General features: G+C 41.2%; 1 protein-coding gene across 1 annotated transcript in view; it reads right to left on the reverse strand.

Annotated features, from left to right (window-relative positions):
- The window catches only part of znf385d (zinc finger protein 385D), a 101,692-nt gene that overhangs the window by 19,176 nt on the left and 64,031 nt on the right, over positions 1 to 18,485 (reverse strand). The window contains exon 4 of the mRNA XM_058648096.1: positions 16,662 to 16,830. Within this exon, the coding sequence (XP_058504079.1) occupies positions 16,662 to 16,830 (169 nt within the window). The remainder of the gene's footprint in view (positions 1 to 16,661; positions 16,831 to 18,485) is intronic.

Consider the following 18,485-nt stretch of genomic DNA (forward strand, 5'->3'; position numbering starts at 1 on the left):
GTCCAGCTATGATATATACATCATATTTAAATCATTCACCTTGTCTTATCACTTGTGTCTTCTTCTGTTGTACTGACTGTCCTCATATCCTCCTTCACAACCTTCTCTGTGGTCTTCCTCTTTTCCTCCATTTCCAACATCCTTTGTCCAATAAAACCACTGTTCTTCCTCTGCACGTGACCAAACCATCTCAACCTTCACTTTCCTACTTTATCTCCAAACCGTCCAACCTGAGCTGTCCCCCAAATATACTAATTTCTAGTCCTGGTCCATCCTGGTCCCTCTCATTGATAATCTCAGGATCTTCAGCTCTGACGCCTCCAGCTCCAGCACCTCCTGCCTTTTAAACAGTGCCGCTGTCTCTACACCATACACCATAGAAGGTCTCACTACCGTCTTGTAGACCTTCCCCTGCAGAACAATGAGTGAGTAAAGTTAAGAGAGATAGCAAATGACGACGTGATGCCTGGGAAATGAAAATTCTAAGATCTCTGTCTCATCAAAGACAAAGACTGACTTTGACCAAGATCACAAAAGGGACAATCACTAGTCCAGAAGCAGAGCGTGCTGCAAATCAAAAAAAGTGGACGAAGACGCTCTTAGAGGTTGCCCTACCATCTTAAGCATTTGGTTTTTGAATTTGAGGGAATTGGCCCTGGAAAATCCTTGAATTTGGTGTCAACCAAGGTGTTGGAAAACTGAAGGAAAGGGTGAGTGGAGTGGAGGGACATCACCAACTAAACTGACTAAACTTTGCACATTGTACCATAAAAAAAATTTAATAAATGCTGTGTTATAGTCAGAAATGATAATGCAGTTATACACATTTACATCCTGACTGGTTGTTGTCTGTTGCTCTCTGACTCTCAGCCATTATATACAACCATAACAATTGTCTGGGCCGAGAGATTTTCCCGATTAAAAGTGCATCAGCGACGCTCACAGCGTGGATTTAGCTGAAATGTCAGCGACGGCGGCGTACGAGAGTGAAATTAATGTCTGCTAATGGCAGTGTCAGCTGGTGTCAAATCTCTCCCTCAAACACAAACAAGTCCATTAATATTTGGCTCATGAACAAATAAATAAAAATCCAATAATTGGAATAAAAGCGACAGGAAGAAAAGCAGTGAAAGTTTGTTTTTTTAAAGCTGCTGTGTTGAATATGTAAAAGTCCAAGTCTGAAACAGCCAAAACAGACACCGCCCTATGACTCCACGTCTCACAGCTGCACACACTTTAAATCACGATGCCCAATTTCTCTTTTTTTTACTCTTGGACAAAAGACACTGCAGCAAACTTTGACGGCATTCATCAACGTCCCAGAAACAAAACGTTCCTGTTTACGTCCATTTCTCCTCTCGCACAGTCGTCTCTTACTCAAACGGAGCACAAAGGCAAGGTCACACAGAGAGTCCACTACTTATCTGCGTCGCCCCTTCTTTGTCATCAGCAGTAACCGTAGCAACTGGGGTTGGATATCCACAAAGTTGTTGAGATAACGACTGATGGAGGGAGGGGCCCATACGTCCCCGGAGACATGCACTCTGACGTTCATGGAGACAGATAGAGAGTTAACTGTCCAGAGGATTTACGTCTCACAGGGCGAGATAAGACGGGAGCAAATGTCCAATAGAACAGTTCCACGTTTAATTGAACGGTAGAACATAGAGCATGGATGAGCGTGGGTCTCCAAGGGCTCGGGTCAGGTTTGGACAAAAGTCTATGAATGATTGTCTGGCTTGGGTTCATAGTTGCCAAGTTTGTGTATTTTAAGCGAATTTGGGCTTGTTTTTCTGTAAAGTGGCTCCAAATATTGGCAGTCGCAGGTTTTTGGGACTTGTTGCTAAAGTATAGTTGTGTATTTAAGCTTGTTTCCAAATCCATGAGTTGTCAAGCGCCCAATTGCACTGGTATCCAATCCAACTTTATTTGTAAAGCACTTTTAAACATAACCACAGAGGACCAAAAAGTGCTGCACTGAATAATAAATAAGAGGCACAGGAGCTCAGGCGAGGCGATAAGATTCATCTAAAACAACTAAAATAAATTAAAAGACATAAAAACGTGGATAAAAGTAACAGCCGAACACAAAGACCACAATCAAATAAAAATAAATAAGACAAAAATAATAAAAACGTATGCTAAGTGTATAATGCACCGACACACTGTTCCTTTTCTTTGTTTGTAATTTTGGTTAAAAAGATGTTTTAAATTAAATAAACTTGACAAACAAACAAATAAATCAAAAACAAAATTAAATAGAAATAACATCAACAACGTAAACAGTGTCAAAGGCCAAAGGAAAGAGATGAGTTGTAAGAAGAGGTTCAGCTCATCAGCAGAGGTAGAGATTTTTGGTCATTTGTTTGTCAGAGCGCGACGACTGTGTTACTGCAGATTTAGTTGAAGTTTATCTGTAGTTTCTCCTGTTTCTGTGTTGTTATTATTATTAGAGTAAAACAGGGTCAGTTTAAATTATGTTTGTTGGGTTTTTAAATTGCTTTATTGAAAATATAGTGTTAATAAATAGATCGTAATAGAATCGTTGAAAAATCACAGCAGGACTGAAAGTATGACAAAATTAATCTGTTGTTTTTCCGCGATAAATCGACGACTCGTTTGGTCCACGACATTAAATCTAGTCCTCAAACCAAAATTAATCAGTTTTAATGGTGTTTGTTTTGTTATGCCGAGCAAAGAAACCAGAAAAGATTCACATTTAACAGTGTGCATGTTGTAATTATTAAGAAACACTCAAACTGATCAAATCACTGATCAAAATTGTTGACTTTTGCCATCAATGAGTAACTGATTTACTAATTAAAGTGTTCATGTTTCAAACTGGATATTTTTATTTTTTAGCATCATTTTTATTCTACAGACAATTAATGGAAGTAATATGACAAATATCAGCCATTAGACTTGGGGGGGGGGGGGGGGAAAGAAGAAGACCTAAGTCGTGTGTTACATTAGCATGTCCCATCAAGCCCAGGCCATTACCAGAAGAACAATAATTAATCTGCGAAGTGTTTATGATGTGGCTGACCTTGTCGCCCGCGATGAATAATGTTCACGCCACGGGCAGAGAGGCGGCAGCCTCGTTCGCCCCCGTGCAAATAACTACTTACAGCGTCTCCCAGTGCAGTCCTGTGTGCCAGGCATCACAACAACCTGAAATCACAGCCGGCTGTCACACCTGCTTCTCTGGGCAGCTTTTCAAGGGCAGAGCGAGCGCGGCTCCACAAAAGTGCAACGAGAGGTTTGGTGATGACTCGGGGCCAGCATTTCTTTTTTGGCCAAAGTCGCTCCCGGCTAAACTAAATGTACCATCAGAATAATCTTTAATCAGTAATCAGATGTTTGCCTGGTTTTGGTTCGATACGTTTTTACGACTAAATCTTTCCCCGCGGTTGTTTTTGCAGGTGCACCTCACAGATTGGGCCTCGTTCTTTTTTCCAACCCTCAGCGTCATTAAGAGCTGGGAAACACGATCTGCGTCAGTCCCCTCTCCAGAGATCTTCTCTCTGGCAAGGAGCACTCAACTCAGAGTTGACCCATTGTATTTGGGGCAGATATTACGACAGAATTTCCATAACAGCCGTCGTACACCGTTTGTAACAACGGCTGCGGAGAGTAAACAGCGCTCATCACTCAGACAATCGGCGTATTCATGTCGAGGAACCTTGGCAGGAGCTTCTGTCAATAAATGCTCAAAGACTTTTTGGCAAACCTGCTTGTTTGCGCTGCTACCTGGAGTGTGAAGATCAATATCAATTTCATCCTTGTGAATTCACTGCCGGAGTCCGGTGCCTGATTTGTTTGGAGCAACTTTAGCACAAAATGGGAAGAGGAAAACAATAGTTAGCTTTCAAAAGAGGCGACAAAGCGAGTGCAACACGTCTCATATTGAGCATGAAATGGTGTTCTTCACCTGGAGGCCATTGTTTCTACGACATGACAAGTCATTTAAAAGATTTGCTGTGGCTTAAAACAGGAGGTGGAGGTGGCATTGTAAGATCTTATGAATCTACGATGTTTTATAGGGGAAAAAAGTGGAGAATTTAGTTCAGCTGCCTCCAATGTTCAGAAAAACATGTACATTTATCAATCAACCAGAGGGGAAATTCAAAATCCCTGCACAAGATTTCTTTGTTGTCATTTCTTGCGTACTACGTACATTACGTACTACGTACATTACGTACTACGTAACTACTACGTAAAACTACATACAGTACCACAGAAAGACGCAATTAAGAATAGGCTAAATACATCATAAATAATAGATATCATATTTAACAGCGGCCTGACCACAGTGAAGCTCCTCGTTAAAAACGCTGCTACTTCATTTTTACACACAGGCTCTTATTAAAAAGTCTTAAATACAGTTTTGCCAGGTCTGGGTGTACATTAGTTTATTGCGTTATAAAGTTTGGTTGCTCTAATTTTATTATGTAACGTTGTAATATAACAACAGGAGTGTGCCAGTCTGGTGACGTCACGATTAGATGACTTTGTTTTTTTGCACGCTAAGTCGGACAGACACGTTTATCTTCAAGAAGCTCTTGAAGACCCAGCTCTTCCAAGAGCATCTTCTATCCTTGTACTTCCTTTAACCCCTCTCCCCTTCTCTCTAAGACTTCTTCTGTGTAGCTTGTTCCTCTGTTGTAAGTCGCTTTGGATAAAAGCATCTGCTAAATTCTTAAACGTAAATGTCTCTGAGCAGCAAACTAAAGGATGGATTTGGATTAAATTTTCTGGGCAGGACAGTTATGACCCAAGGAATATTTGATTGGACTTTTGGTGGTGATCTGGATCCAGATCCAGACTCTGGGTGTCTTTTCACAAAGCATTTGTAATCCACGAACCAGGGAAGCGTGTGTGTTTTGTTGAAACTGTGCAGGCTAAGCAGAGGTTTGTTGCAACATCAAGTCATGTCAAATTTCCCAGATTAATAAAGGGAATTTTATCTGTCCTTAAAGGCTGTCGTCTAATGTCTGCTATTACAACTGTTCTACAGACACGTAATAACTTTAACTTAAACCTTTAAACAAATTCCAACAGCTTAAAAGAGAATTGGACAATGAACATAAACATGTACTAAGATTAGAGCGTATCAGAGACGGAGAAACTGCCTCTGTAGTTTTATAATCTGAGGACAAAACTCAGCAATCAAGTAGTTTTCAAGTGACCCTTCCTATACAGCAGCTTTAAGTGGAAAAAGGAAAAAAAACTAATAATGTAGTAGTTGGAGCTGGTCCCTGTTTTAATGTGTTAGTGGAACAATCATGTTTTTGGTGTAAAAAGTGAGGTAAATGTGTAATATTCACAAAGAACAGGGAAGTGTTCTGTTTTTGTGCCGAGCTGCTCGCTGAGAACATTCCAGGTTAAGTCATGCGTGTGTTTGCCCTTGTGCTGCCGTGAAACCCATTCACCACGGTGTCATTTAGGAGCCATTTGCTGTTGGAAGGGCAGGTGATTAAAGTGTACTTTGGCTGGTCCGCGACGCCGTGCATTCTGGGAAGCCTCCAGTAATCCATATCCCCACTCAGTGTGACCTAACTGACTCTGCAAGGCCCAGTTAAGAACTCAATCCTCTCTCATTAATGGAGGTAATGACTGTGATCAATCTAAAGTTGGTATGGGCGAGCGAGGCCCTACAGTAGAGCAGGGAGACAAAGGGGGAGAGAGAGAGAGAGAGAGCGATAGGCCAGGTTAAAGAGAGGAGAGGATTATAAATGAGAACAGGGTGAGATATGGAAGCAGGAAAGGTTTAATGAAAGTGAAACTGGAAAAGTAAGCAAACTCTGGAGGGATATTTCGTTTTTCTTATTATGGAAAACTGACGCATACATGTGACACTGTTGTGCGTTTCCATAGTGACGAGAATGTCCATGGGAAAACATGACTGCCGGCGAGGAAACAAGCTAACAAACTTAACAGAAACCCTGATCTACAAAAACCTTGTTAGCCCTGTTTCTGGCTGGATATTAAAGTGTGTAAAGCACTTACGCTTGTGCACCAAACCCCATAGAGAAAATCAGTGTTTTTAAGCTCACAGGGACTCAGGGGCTGCAGCTCTGCTGCTGCGATGTTTGGCAAGTTTGTGTCACTGAGGTTAATCCTGACAAAGGATTTCAAACAGGAAAGTCACAAGATAACACATTTGAAGTTAGTGAAGGAGGCAGCAGTGGATCAGCGACTCCCGTGTGCTGTGATGTAAAATCCACAGTTTTCTCTATGGGCTTTGGTGCAGGAGCGTGAGAGGTCAACAAACGCCAGGTTTTGACCTGGAAAAAGTGGTTTAACTCTGTGGAAAAGGATCGAAAACATCCTTAAGATGTTGTAGACTCAAGCAGGTGCAGTGTTTTGCTTCTTCTTCTGTCTGTCCCCGCTGGCGGCCGTGTCTTCACTCTGAACAAATGTCAAGGGCTCAGGCTGGTTTAGCGGCGCCACTGTTGATAATTTGTCAATCCCTCTTACAACCACACTTCAAACTAAGCCAAACTGTCCCTTTAAGCAAAAATAAAGACATAGGCGAAGGTAGAGCTGAAGTGGCAAAAGGATGTGAGAGGGTGAGAGGAAGGAGATCACAATTAAAGCGAGAGAAATTGAGACGGTGGGAACAAAGATGTAAATGAAAGAACGAAGGGAAAGGCAGAGGAGGAGAAGAGACGCTTCTATTCTTTCCCCTCTCTCCTCTGAGACGCCGCTCTTTGAGGCGATCACGAGGTTTCCCTCGCAGATCTGATTACCTCTCTCTCAATGAAGCTGGATCACGGTCTTTAATTAAAATGATTGGGCTTTAATTATGCGCTGTCACAACTTAAAGGACAGAAATCCCTCAACGCTCTTGAGCTCTGTCAAATTTCATTTGATGCTCAAACGTGCGCTCCCCCCCCTCCCCCCGAAAAGAGTCACAGCTGAGGATTCTTCGACTCAAACACTGATAATGTGCATTCATAAATAAGCATGTATCGACACTTGCACTCTCTTCCCTCTTTGTGTTGAAGGGAGAAAAACATTATCTCAGACGTTTAACTGCAGCAGGAGCCATTGATCCAAACTCCCACTGATTTATCTCTTTCCAATTTTCATCTGAAAGTAAATGATCCGCACCTAATTTCTGTTGGGAAGTTTTCGTCGCCATCCAAAAAAAGAAAGATAAAAAAATCCCTAATCCAAAAATGAGAACATTTGTGGCCCCCGTGTGCAGGTGTGGAGCCAAACCAATCACACCCTCATCAGGTTTGCTGCCTTCACTTCACTGATGTGAGTCAGTGTGTGTCGGCGCTCATGTGTGGAGGCCTCACACACACTTGCACCCCACTCTCACGAGTCAAAAACACCTGGGTTTGAAGGTATTTTATGACACTGTGGAACATGTCCAGTTAAAAGTCAAATTTTAGTCAGACTAAGACAGTCATTTGGTTTTCCTAATGTCACGTAAACATGTTAGTCCGACTAAAATTGAGCTAGTCTTAGTCAGACTCACTTACCCGGATAATGCGATTCATAGTCCGATTACTCCATGTTACTGCATGTAGACACTTAGTCGGACTGGAGTCGGACTGGAGTCGGACTTGGCGTCCTACATACGTACTTTTTGAGCCATAGATAAGATTTAACCTTTTATGACTTTATTTTTCTATTATTACCAAGAAGTGAGATTGACATTAGTTTAAGTTAATGTTAATGTGAAAATTGGGACACTTACTTTTCACACTGAAATGTGTGAAAATGTGACATGAGTGGTAGAGAGAAGAAACTGTGTTTGCCGCGTTTAATGGAAATAACCTGAAGACATTGTAGAAAGAGATTTTTCTATTTTACTTGCTGGCCCCCGTGAATTGGGAGTGACTTAGATTTTGCTTGTTGACTGTTGTTGACTAATATTTTTTTCCAGATAATGAAATTCACAGTTTGCACACGCCCAGCACTACTTTTCGAGAGTGCTTCAAGAACGACAGTGATACTAGATCGTCTACCGTAGAAGGAGACGTTGTATGAGCTGCAGTACTGTTGTACCGGTGGCGATTGACATTTACAGCAGGTACGGAACACACAGAACCACAGCATGAGCCACTAGCTCATAGAGACGTACAGGAGTCTGACGCACACGGCGTTCACTCGGTGGAAACGCGGCTTAAGAGCCGTCTTTTAATCAATCGTGCACTTGAACTGACTGATAACATAATGGTTCAGCCCAAACATTCAACGTTAACGGCCAGAAGATGGATGTCGTGCCAGACGTGATGGCGTAATTGCTGAAAATTGAAGCAGATAAAAGAGGAAATTAGGGCCATTCAATGGGATCTAATGTTCCCATTAATACCAATTGGAGTCAAAGAAAGCTGATAAAAACCTAGAGTACGTCATTTGACCCCGGCGTGAACGGTGATCTCACAACTGGTCAAAAACCGTTTTAAACCTGTCTTTAAATGGATGTTTTTGACCAGCGGCGATGTGGTTTTCACCTGAATTTTTGGTGTTTGGTGTAAGGCGTCAGTTAAAGACCAGAGGAAAGAGAATGTGGATTAAAAAAATGCCTGAGCCGGTTTCCTGCCTCCCTGCCACCGTCTCCATTGTACAGCTGCTGTCAGCGCTGGCATGGCTCCCCAGACAATCTGCTCTTTAATAGCTAATATCAGGGTACATTTCCTCAGGCACTGGACTGGAACTGAGAGATGGCGGGCCGCGCTGTGGGCATTTCTCTCCCCTCTCTCTTCCCCCCCGCTCTGCCTCCATACTCTGGCGTAAGGACTCACACAAACACACACTTGAAGTTGACAGGCAGGCGCTGAGTCATCCCTGCTAATCTATACCATCTCGCTGTGTCCAGCTGTTCATCCGTCTCTGAAACGCACACGCTTTTTTCGGCGAAGAAGCAAAGGAATACTGATGCTCTGTGCGCCTTTATGAAGTCCACGCCTGCGATTACACGCTCCCTGAGCCTTTATTCCTACACGTTGCATTTATTCTTTGCACATCAGCTTAAACCAGTCTGAGCAGATGGATTTATGGAATCTGAAGGACTCTGGAATTCATTCATCACGTTGGCTGGGCAGTTCGTTTTCAATTTCCACCTCTTGACTCTCCTCAACTAATTCACACGCACACAAAAAATTACAATATTCTTCCAACACAGTAATGGCCGCATTTCCATTATACAGTTCTAGCATGACTTGGCTCAACTTGACTCGACTCGGCTCCATTACTTCATAGAACCTCCTCAATGTTGGCGGGGTCTTCAAAGCACGGCTGCGCAAAACTGCCATGAAGTTGTTTATTGTCGCGCTCATGACGCACAACATTTCCATGCTGCACAAACTGCATGACTGAGCAGGCGAGGCAGAAGAAGCACACAGCGCAAGCAAAGCGAGAAATCAGCATCACTATGGTTAAAAACACCAAGACACGCCCATGAGAAACTGATTCTACAGCTAGAAAAAACCCTAATGGGACTTCATAATACTCACTAACTTGCAATGATGTGCCAATCTCATCCGCTGCTGTTCCCTTCAACACGCAGCTCCAATTAATGTACCAGATACCTAACCAAACTACCATAAAAACAACATCTTTCCCTGTGTGTTGGTGTGAGAGAGTGGGTAGCATAATGTCCAATAAATATTTTATCCATATTAATATCATATTATAATAATCCAACTTATATTTTGCTGACTATTTTATATTTATAAGTTTAGTTTTTTCTCTTTATTAGTTTTCATTTGGAGCCACTGAGTCAAACTAATGTACTGCTGAGAGTTCATTTACTCATTAAGTCACAGCGTAATTCCACCAACTGCTGAGCACGGCTGCAAGGAGGGGGTAACAAAACAGAAGAAGAAGAAAGAGTAAATAAGAATAATATATTCTCATGTTTAAACTGCTCTCTGTGAGTCTGCAGCCTGGTCACTGTGGAAATAAAACTTTGCAATTAGACTGGGAAAAGTTTCTTTCTGTACAGAAACATAGAAATGTTTGAATGTTATGTTTAGCAAACAAGTCAAATCAACATTTCTACAGTGACATATGTTTGAGGATTGAGGCAAGCAGGCGGAGGAGGAGAAGTTGCAGATGTAGCGTAACATAACGAGACATCAGCTGAATGTCAAACATGTTGGTTCAGAAACACGAGCTCATGCAAATCTGCAGTTTTGCAGAAACATGCCGTACAATGCCAACAAAGAGTTGATAACTTCATCCTGATAAGTATTAGCAATTCAACCGTCGACCTCGTTATGTGGGTGTGTGAGTCTGACTTTGAGAGATTTGATTTACTTGAATTCCAGTCACACTAACATGTTATAAGTCATACTAACTCAATGATATTATTATTTTTATTTTAGTCTTTTTTTCCCCTGCAGACAACTGTATTTATTGATGGCGTGGAGAGGATCTCAGAAAAAATCATTAAAATAAATAAGAAGAATACGTTACAGAGCTACCGTCTCCACTGAAAGTCCGTTGTACGGAAAAAAAGCAGACACTGCCGGCGGTCTCTGCTCACTCTCGCAACAACCATTACTCATCCCCGAACTCCACTTTTCATTAGAAATTAAGTTTGTTGCCGTTGATGTGCCGTCAAATATCTCAGCCTCGCAGATAATGCGGTATTTACCCGCCTCGACAATTAATTCTTCTGACATCCGAGTGCATTAATATTCATTAGCCGGTGCCACTTGTGACAAACCGCCGCCTCCGCGCACTGTAGATATGATAGTGCGATGGTGTAGAAATGTGCTCCTGGGGTTTTTTTTTTAATGGCACTGAAATGATTAATAGCCCCGTGCTTATGTGTATGTGTATGTGTGTGTGTGTTGTTATGACAGCTTGTTGGTGAAGGTGTTTTCTGTGTTTGTTTCCAACACGTTTCCAATTTTCCCCTCGGCCTGAGCACATGTTTTATGACGGAAGACTGTGTAGAATCCATTAAAGATTGGTATCTCAGTGCAGATATAGTGGGAGGAGGTCAGCGGCTGAATCTCACCTTTACTGTTTAGACTTCTTAGTTAGACGTGTGTGCGAGGGAAGGAGTGAGTATAACGCCGCCGTCTGCTGCGTACACTTGCAAACAAGCCCAGATTTCCTCTTAAGTAGTTTGAATAAATAACTTAATTCCTCTTCATCCCTCGCTGTCTGACAGAACCATACATTATTTAGGGAGGATGTATGCGCACTGAACCAAGACATGTTTGGTATCTTTGCTGCACAGCGGGAGTTTTGCACCGTCATCTTTGTTCCATTAAAGCGTGTGTGTGCTGGAGAACATGTCGGCGTGAGGTAAACCCTAACGCTTGCTTTCTAAAAATAAATGCAGGATTTATGTAGATGCACGCGGGGATACGTCCAGCTAACCTGGATCGTATTAAAACACAGGAAGTTATGTAGACTATACACTCAAAGCTCGGGATTTGTGGCTGTTCTGAGGGTCAGCCAGACTCATACTATTGTGTTTTCATTTAAATGCTATGCCTGCCGTCACCGCTAACCCAGCTTTTGCCAAGCCCTGAAAACAAAGAAGCATAGAAAGCTAGCAACAACAGACGACCGCTACATCGAACACCATTCCATTTTCCTTTGGCCCTCTTGTTGAAGCTCCGCCCCAAAAGGGATTGTCTTGACTGAGAATTTTGGTGGCAGTTTGTCTGCCATTTTGATGATGTGTTTTGCTAACTAGCTAACAAGCTAACCTGCAGCTACTATTCACTATTCAAGTTTTTAAGTTCGGCAGTTTCTTTTCTCAGACCACTTCCAGTTTTCTCAGATTTTCAACAAGTGAAATATGTGTTTATATATATATACATATATATATATATGTACAAAGGGTCATTTTCTATTATATATATATATATATATATTATTCATGTAGTGTTAATTCCATTGATGAAAACTATGAAGAGAAAGGTTCATCAAAAACCCTTTTTCACCAACAAAAACTAGACGTAATCTATTTTAGCAGATTTAGTCAACTAAAATACGACTAGAACTAAATGGTATTTTAACTAAAAATAAATCAAAACTTGCTGTATTCATGTAATACCTTGTATAACATCTTAAATAAAGACTGACTTATTTGTGAATAAATGAAGGATGCACTGCAGGCTCAGTAGAGCAGATAACTTTAAAGCTCCAGTGTGTAGGAATTAGTGACATCTAATGGTGAGACTGGAGATTGCAACAAACGGCAGAACCCTCTCCGCTCACCCCATGCTTTCGAAGGTACGTTGGGGAACTACAGTGACCTTTATGCACCAAAAAGAAGTTTGATTGTCGTCTTAATTTGAGAAGTTAGCTTCAGCTTCAAAATGTAAAATACAGGCTCTGGATCAAACTGCTGTAGAAACATGACATATCTTGAATTAAGTTCTATAAAAAGGCTACAAAAACAAACTTTTAAAGCCAATATACAGCTATACAACATTACATTTCTCTCATTAAAACTCCTAAATGTTACATACTGGACCTTCAACACACTCTGCTGCAGCACTGTGGGAAACACAGGAGAAAAACGGCAACTTTGAAATATTGAAGCTTAATTAAAGACTGTAGAAACATCACACTCACTTTAACTGTGAATTTCTGTTCCCAATATGTTATATTTGGAAACACGCCCGGTATGAACAGGAGGATTAATCACACTGAGCTTAAATGCACATATGGGCTCCTGATTTTCACTTTCAGAGAGACTCTAACTTACACTTTACCTTATATGTGCGAGAAACTGCACTACGTGGATTACATAATGACCGATTATAAGAATATCGTGAATTATTCCAAAATAGTTCAGTTCATTTCAGGAGCCAAACCTTGACGTCCCCTGTTAGACACGATCTGGAACACCTGGTTTGGCATCTCATGCGTTAAATTGCTGCGTTTTTTCACCTCGAGCAACCTTTTCAAATTCAAGTGTGAATAGGTAAGGCTCTGCAAAATGGGTCACGGTCCACGCCGCACTCTGGAAATGTGGTCCTGATTTAGAGACTTGTGGAACATTGGAAGAAGACATGGGGAGAGGTAAAATCAATCCCAGAGTGCAATGGCTCAATGTGTTTCCAATCCCTTTAAAAAAACTTATATTGTTACAGTTAACGGGGAAGATTTTCATTGGGCCAATTTCATGACATGATAACCGGCAGCTTCAGGAATATTACAGCGGAGGAGACAGCAGCTCCTTTAGCAGCGGCTTTGGCTGCCAAAGTCTGTCTCCTCCGCAGGACCGACACGCTGCAAATCCAGATTAAATCAGTGAAAATAATCTGCTCCTGGTTCTTGTCAGGTAGCCGCGGAGTCGCAGTTAGTTTTTGTTTACTATTTCAACATGATTTGATGCAGTTGCTCAGCCGAGGATGAGGACCTTTTCTTTTCTTTCCTTTCCTTTTTGTTTTGTTTTAATTTAAGTATGCAGACACCTGTGCTGAGATTAAAACGACCACCTGGCCACGACTTAATGAGTATGAAAGTCACACAGACGCAGTGCGCACAGACAAATATGTAATTAAAAACAGGATAAACGCAAAGACGTGTTGAATATAGACGTGGTCGAGGCGTACAGCATGTGGTTATATATGTTGTTTATGTTTAAAGTAAGATAGGCCAAATTCTTCTGCTGTTATTGATGAGTAATACCACTATTAGCTTATAGATAGATAGATAAAAGAAAGGAGAGCTAGCTAGATCACTACCAAGATAGATAGATAGATAGATAGATAGATAGATAGAGAGCTAGCTAAAAGAAAGAAATGAGAGCTAGCAAGATAACTATAAAGATAGCATGATAGCTAGCAAGATAACTATAAAGATAGCTTAATAGCTAGCTCGATGGCTAGCTTGATAAATAGATAGAAAGAAAAAAGAAAGAGCTAGTTAGCTGATAACTACAAAGCTAGCTAGCTAGCTAGCTAGATAGATAGATAGATAGATAGATAGATAAAAGAAAGGAGAGCTAGCTAGATCACTACCAAGATAGATAGATAGATAGAGAGCTAGCTAAAAGAAAGAAATGAGAGCTAGCAAGATAACTATAAAGATAGCACGATAGCTAGCTCGATGGCTAGATTGATAAATAGATAGAAAGGAAAAAGAAAGAGCTAGTTAGCTGATAACTACAAAGCTAGATAGATAGATAGATAGATAGATAGATAGATAGATAGATAGATAGCATTTTAATTTGTTACTTAAACAAAATGTTTTAATTTGGAAAAAAAAGACTGTTCCTAAAATGTGTAAAACTATATGTAAATTGAAGTTGTACACCGGTGCCATATTAGCACCAAGTTTCAACCCTATAAAGGGTTTCTGGTCCTATAAAGTTTAGTATTTTGATGACCTGTTTCATGTATTTAATAAAACTGAGCATTGCTAGACTCATGTGTCTTTTAATTCAGCAAGTTTGTTGTTACTATGTTATTATTAGACCTTTATGTGATAAGATGTTGGCACCATTGAAAAACACATGTTGTTCGACTTGTAATAAATGCAGTAAAAATAGAGTAATAGAGATTTATAGTTTGGCATACTTGAAGCACTGACCTACTTACTTCTATCTCTTGTTTTTCCCCAAATGTTGAAATGCACTTATTGTAAGTCCCTTTGGATAAAAGTGTCTGCTAAATGACATCTAATGTAATGCAAAGATTGTCTCCTGTCACATGTGTGTGTGCGTTTGCGTACGAAACAAGCGCATCTATCTGTGCTCATCTGCTCAGGAGAGATGGCCGCGTTCCCAAAATGTCAGTCCCTTAATAAACTGCGGATAAAACTCGACAATGAATGAAGCGTTTTTTTCCAGCCAGCTGCAGCTCTGAAATGCCACGCTGAAGAATTCAAACACACTGCTGCGCACAGCATTTCTTCCAGCTACGTCTGAAGCACTGGAAGGTGCAGTGACATGTCTGGCACCGCCGTCTCCTCCTGGCGTCATCACGCTGCCTCACTGATCTCTTTTCAAGAAGAGCTCGCTGCCTTTAGCGTGAATCACACAAACCCGGGGTAATGGCTGCACACTTGGACAGACTCAGCTCAAAACGGCATTTCGTGATGTTAAAAGTTCTCCCTGGAGCTGTCTCTCTGCTGCCTCCAGCACACCTGGCCATTTACCAGGACTGTGTTTCTAATGAAAATATTAAGACACTTTATTTATACGGCACTTTTAAAGGCACTCAGAGGCACTTAACGTGGATAAAAGATTACGAGCCACACTCTCGCATGAAGACATCACTCACAGAGCTCAGTGTTCATTAAATGCAGCTTTAAAAAACAACAACAGAGTTTTGAGTGTTGTCATTGAGCTGAGGAGCGAGGCAAACGTTCCTGAGGCCAGAAACTGTGATGCTGAAGACTGTGTCACTTCAGGTGGTGAAGCTAGGCTTTTTCTGAAGGTCAACCCATCATTTTATTTCTGTGCTTTCTGCTTTTGGGTTCCTATCCTGAGATGTTCATACCCACGACGTTCAAACCAAGAAGGATTCAGTGGCTGGATATATATATTTTAGTGTCTGTGGCTCATGGAGGCAAAGTGGAAGTTCAATGGTCTCAAACATGCGGCGTGGGGGCCATATGTGGCCTCCCCAATCCACTTCATGTGGCCTGCCACTCAATATCAAGTTATAATGAAGCACTTTTGTATTTTTTATTGTGAACTATTAAGTCTAACATGGGAGTCAAACCCATATTGATCACACCAATTAACCCCGAAGCAAACTGCCAGTGGAAACCTTGTCAAAGCTACTTGACGATGACACACCCCAGGTACCAGATTGCTGTGATTATACTGCCACTAGGGGCGGTGCCTAATTTAGAAACGTATCTATGGGTTGCAATTCCTGCATATGACCCATAGTTACATTTTCAGGACAGTCTCAAAACCTTTGGAAACTGAGGACGCAGTTTGCTGCACTTGCTTTGGTTGACTGGTTGTTTTTTGGCTAAGTGCAGTGGCTCTGAAAAGTCTTCTTAAACTTAAACTTAAGCACTTCTTAAGTTTACCAATTTGCATATCGGCACTTATTGGGTTTCCATGGTCAAATCAGCCATTCCTAACTGTGAAGTGCGCCGTTGTTTTTCCTTTTACGCTTCGCAAAAGCTCCACTAACACTTTGTTTCCGTTCTACCCCGTCGTCAATCTCATAACAGAAGTCAGTCGTACCTTCTGAAATGAGCAGATTACATATAATACAGAGCTGGAATGGACGCACTGAGGCGAGTATAAAGCCAAAGCTTTAGAAGACGTCAAAAATCAAACAGCAAAAGTTACAAAAACTGCGTTGATAGCGACCCGACATCACCTCAACAAAACACTTTGTTTTAAACCCACCGACGCCTAAACACATCGCTCATACCTGATTCTCCGGCGTGTTCTGCAAAGATCTCCTGTCTCTGAAAATTCAATAAACGATTACTGAGTCAGCAGCCAGCCTTTGGCAGATGAGCCACAGAGTTGATGTGATCAACAGCGAGACTCGTCCAACTCCTTAAACAACCTCACGCTGTGTGCAGCAAATGTAAGAAACGCCAGAACTGTGAGATTCTTTTTTTTCATTGATTGTGAACACACACAAAAAAGCAGCAGCAGCAGCAGCAGCAACAGCAGCAGCAGCAGCAGCAGCTACAAACAAAGAAACGTGTGTTGAGGAATGTGCGACGAGCTGGAAAACACAAACCTTTCCTGTCGGTGCCGTTAGACACCTGGGAGGTGGTGACTGCCTTGGCGATCTCCTGATTGGTGGTTTCCTTGGTGACCACTGAGCCTTTGAGCTTCGTCTTCGGAGCATCCAGGGATTTTAGCTTCTTGGCATGTTTGGTCCCCTTGTAGTGGGCCAAGGCCTGGCTCTGTGAGGGAGAGCAAATAGCAGGATCAATTTAAAGCTGGAAGCAGCAAACGAACACTGCAGGGCGCGGGTGAAACCAAGTATGAAGATTAAGGGAACACGAGCAGAGTCAATGAAGCAGACTAAATCTTATTAACAGGGGGAAGCTGGTGTTGTAATAGTCCTGCGACAAAAAAAATAAAAGTTAATATTTGATTCAGTTTCTGCCAAATTACAGGAAGAAAATAAACAATTCTTATGATTAATGCACCAATGCTCTCATAAGTAAGTGAAGTGCTCTTTCTTAAATTATTTATTGAAAAACTGCTTCAGAGTGATTTATTGCGCTCCGAAAATGAGCCACTTTAGAAAAACCTGGAGGTAAAAATACCTTTTTTCATGTAAATAGAATAAAGAGTTTTGCCAAACCAACCAATTTTTCTTGGTTTTGGCACCTGAACGACTGTCGACGTTTCAAATTATACATGAGTGGAAATGAAGCAAACCCATTACTACGCTCATTTCTTTTCCCACAGTCACCTGTGTGTGTGTGTGTGTGTGATTTAAAGTCTGAACACGTCGACGCACAGGTCCGTGCAGACACACAGGAGCGGGACATATGCAGAGACTTTGACTTGTCCTTGTTTACCTCTGCACACGTCCCTGCATTCAGCGCCTGTGGCAAGAGCGACGGATGCAGTCGCCTCTTGGAATAAAAAAGAGAAGGAAGTACAAAGATAGCAGGATAACTAGCCCGAAAGCGAGCTAAAAATGTTAAAGTACAATATAGAAAGATAACAATACGACTATAAAACTAAAAAAAATATAATGTACATTAAAGACAGCAGAATATATACAGTATGGGATTGATATTTACTAATTAAAACTTCTTGTTTTTTAGGAAAGCTTCATAATTTTCCGTAAATGCTGAATATATTTTGCTCATTCTTCCAAATTACAATGACAACAAAGGCTTTTAGATTTTTATTCTGCTTCACAACCTGGTCGTTTGCTGGTGTCACTGCATTCAAATATTATAGATAAATAGATAATAAAAGGAACAGCTTTACAAAGAAAGCCATGTGAGTTTTTTTGCTGGGAAACTGCCGTCATCTCATCTTTGCTCAATAACAGAGAAATATAACATTTTAAATGATTTAAAAGGACTTTGTCTCATTTATAAATCAAGGAATGGACGGTGGGGTGATTTTACCAAACGGTGAAATAGCAAAACTAACAGCACAATGTGAAGTACAGTTCAGGAAATCCACTTTTGCACAGAATGTTTTATCGATCAAAGGATGCACGCGCTGGAATATGTTTGCCTGTGGCTGTTCGAGAAAGCACCACTTACTTCTATTTGCTTCATAAAAAAGATTAAATCCTGGATAAATAAAATATCAACCAATGCTGTAAACATTAGAACACACCACATGAAAAATAAGCACATTTATAAAAAGAGGATAGACACTGCTTTGCCTGGTAAGCAACTGTTTTAATTTAACTCTCATTTCTACTAAACGGTTTACTTTCTTTTACATCTGGGACTGTGGATGGAAATTAGCATTGTGCTAAATTGACTGTATGTTCATTGAAGGTGACATAGACCGGAAGCTCCAATTAACGCTGCGTTTGCGTGTGTATCTGCGTCATTACCTCGTTTATGAAACCCTAAAG

This window comes from Solea solea, chromosome 13, assembly GCF_958295425.1.
Source record: "Solea solea chromosome 13, fSolSol10.1, whole genome shotgun sequence".
NCBI classification, from domain to species: domain Eukaryota; kingdom Metazoa; phylum Chordata; class Actinopteri; order Pleuronectiformes; family Soleidae; genus Solea; species Solea solea.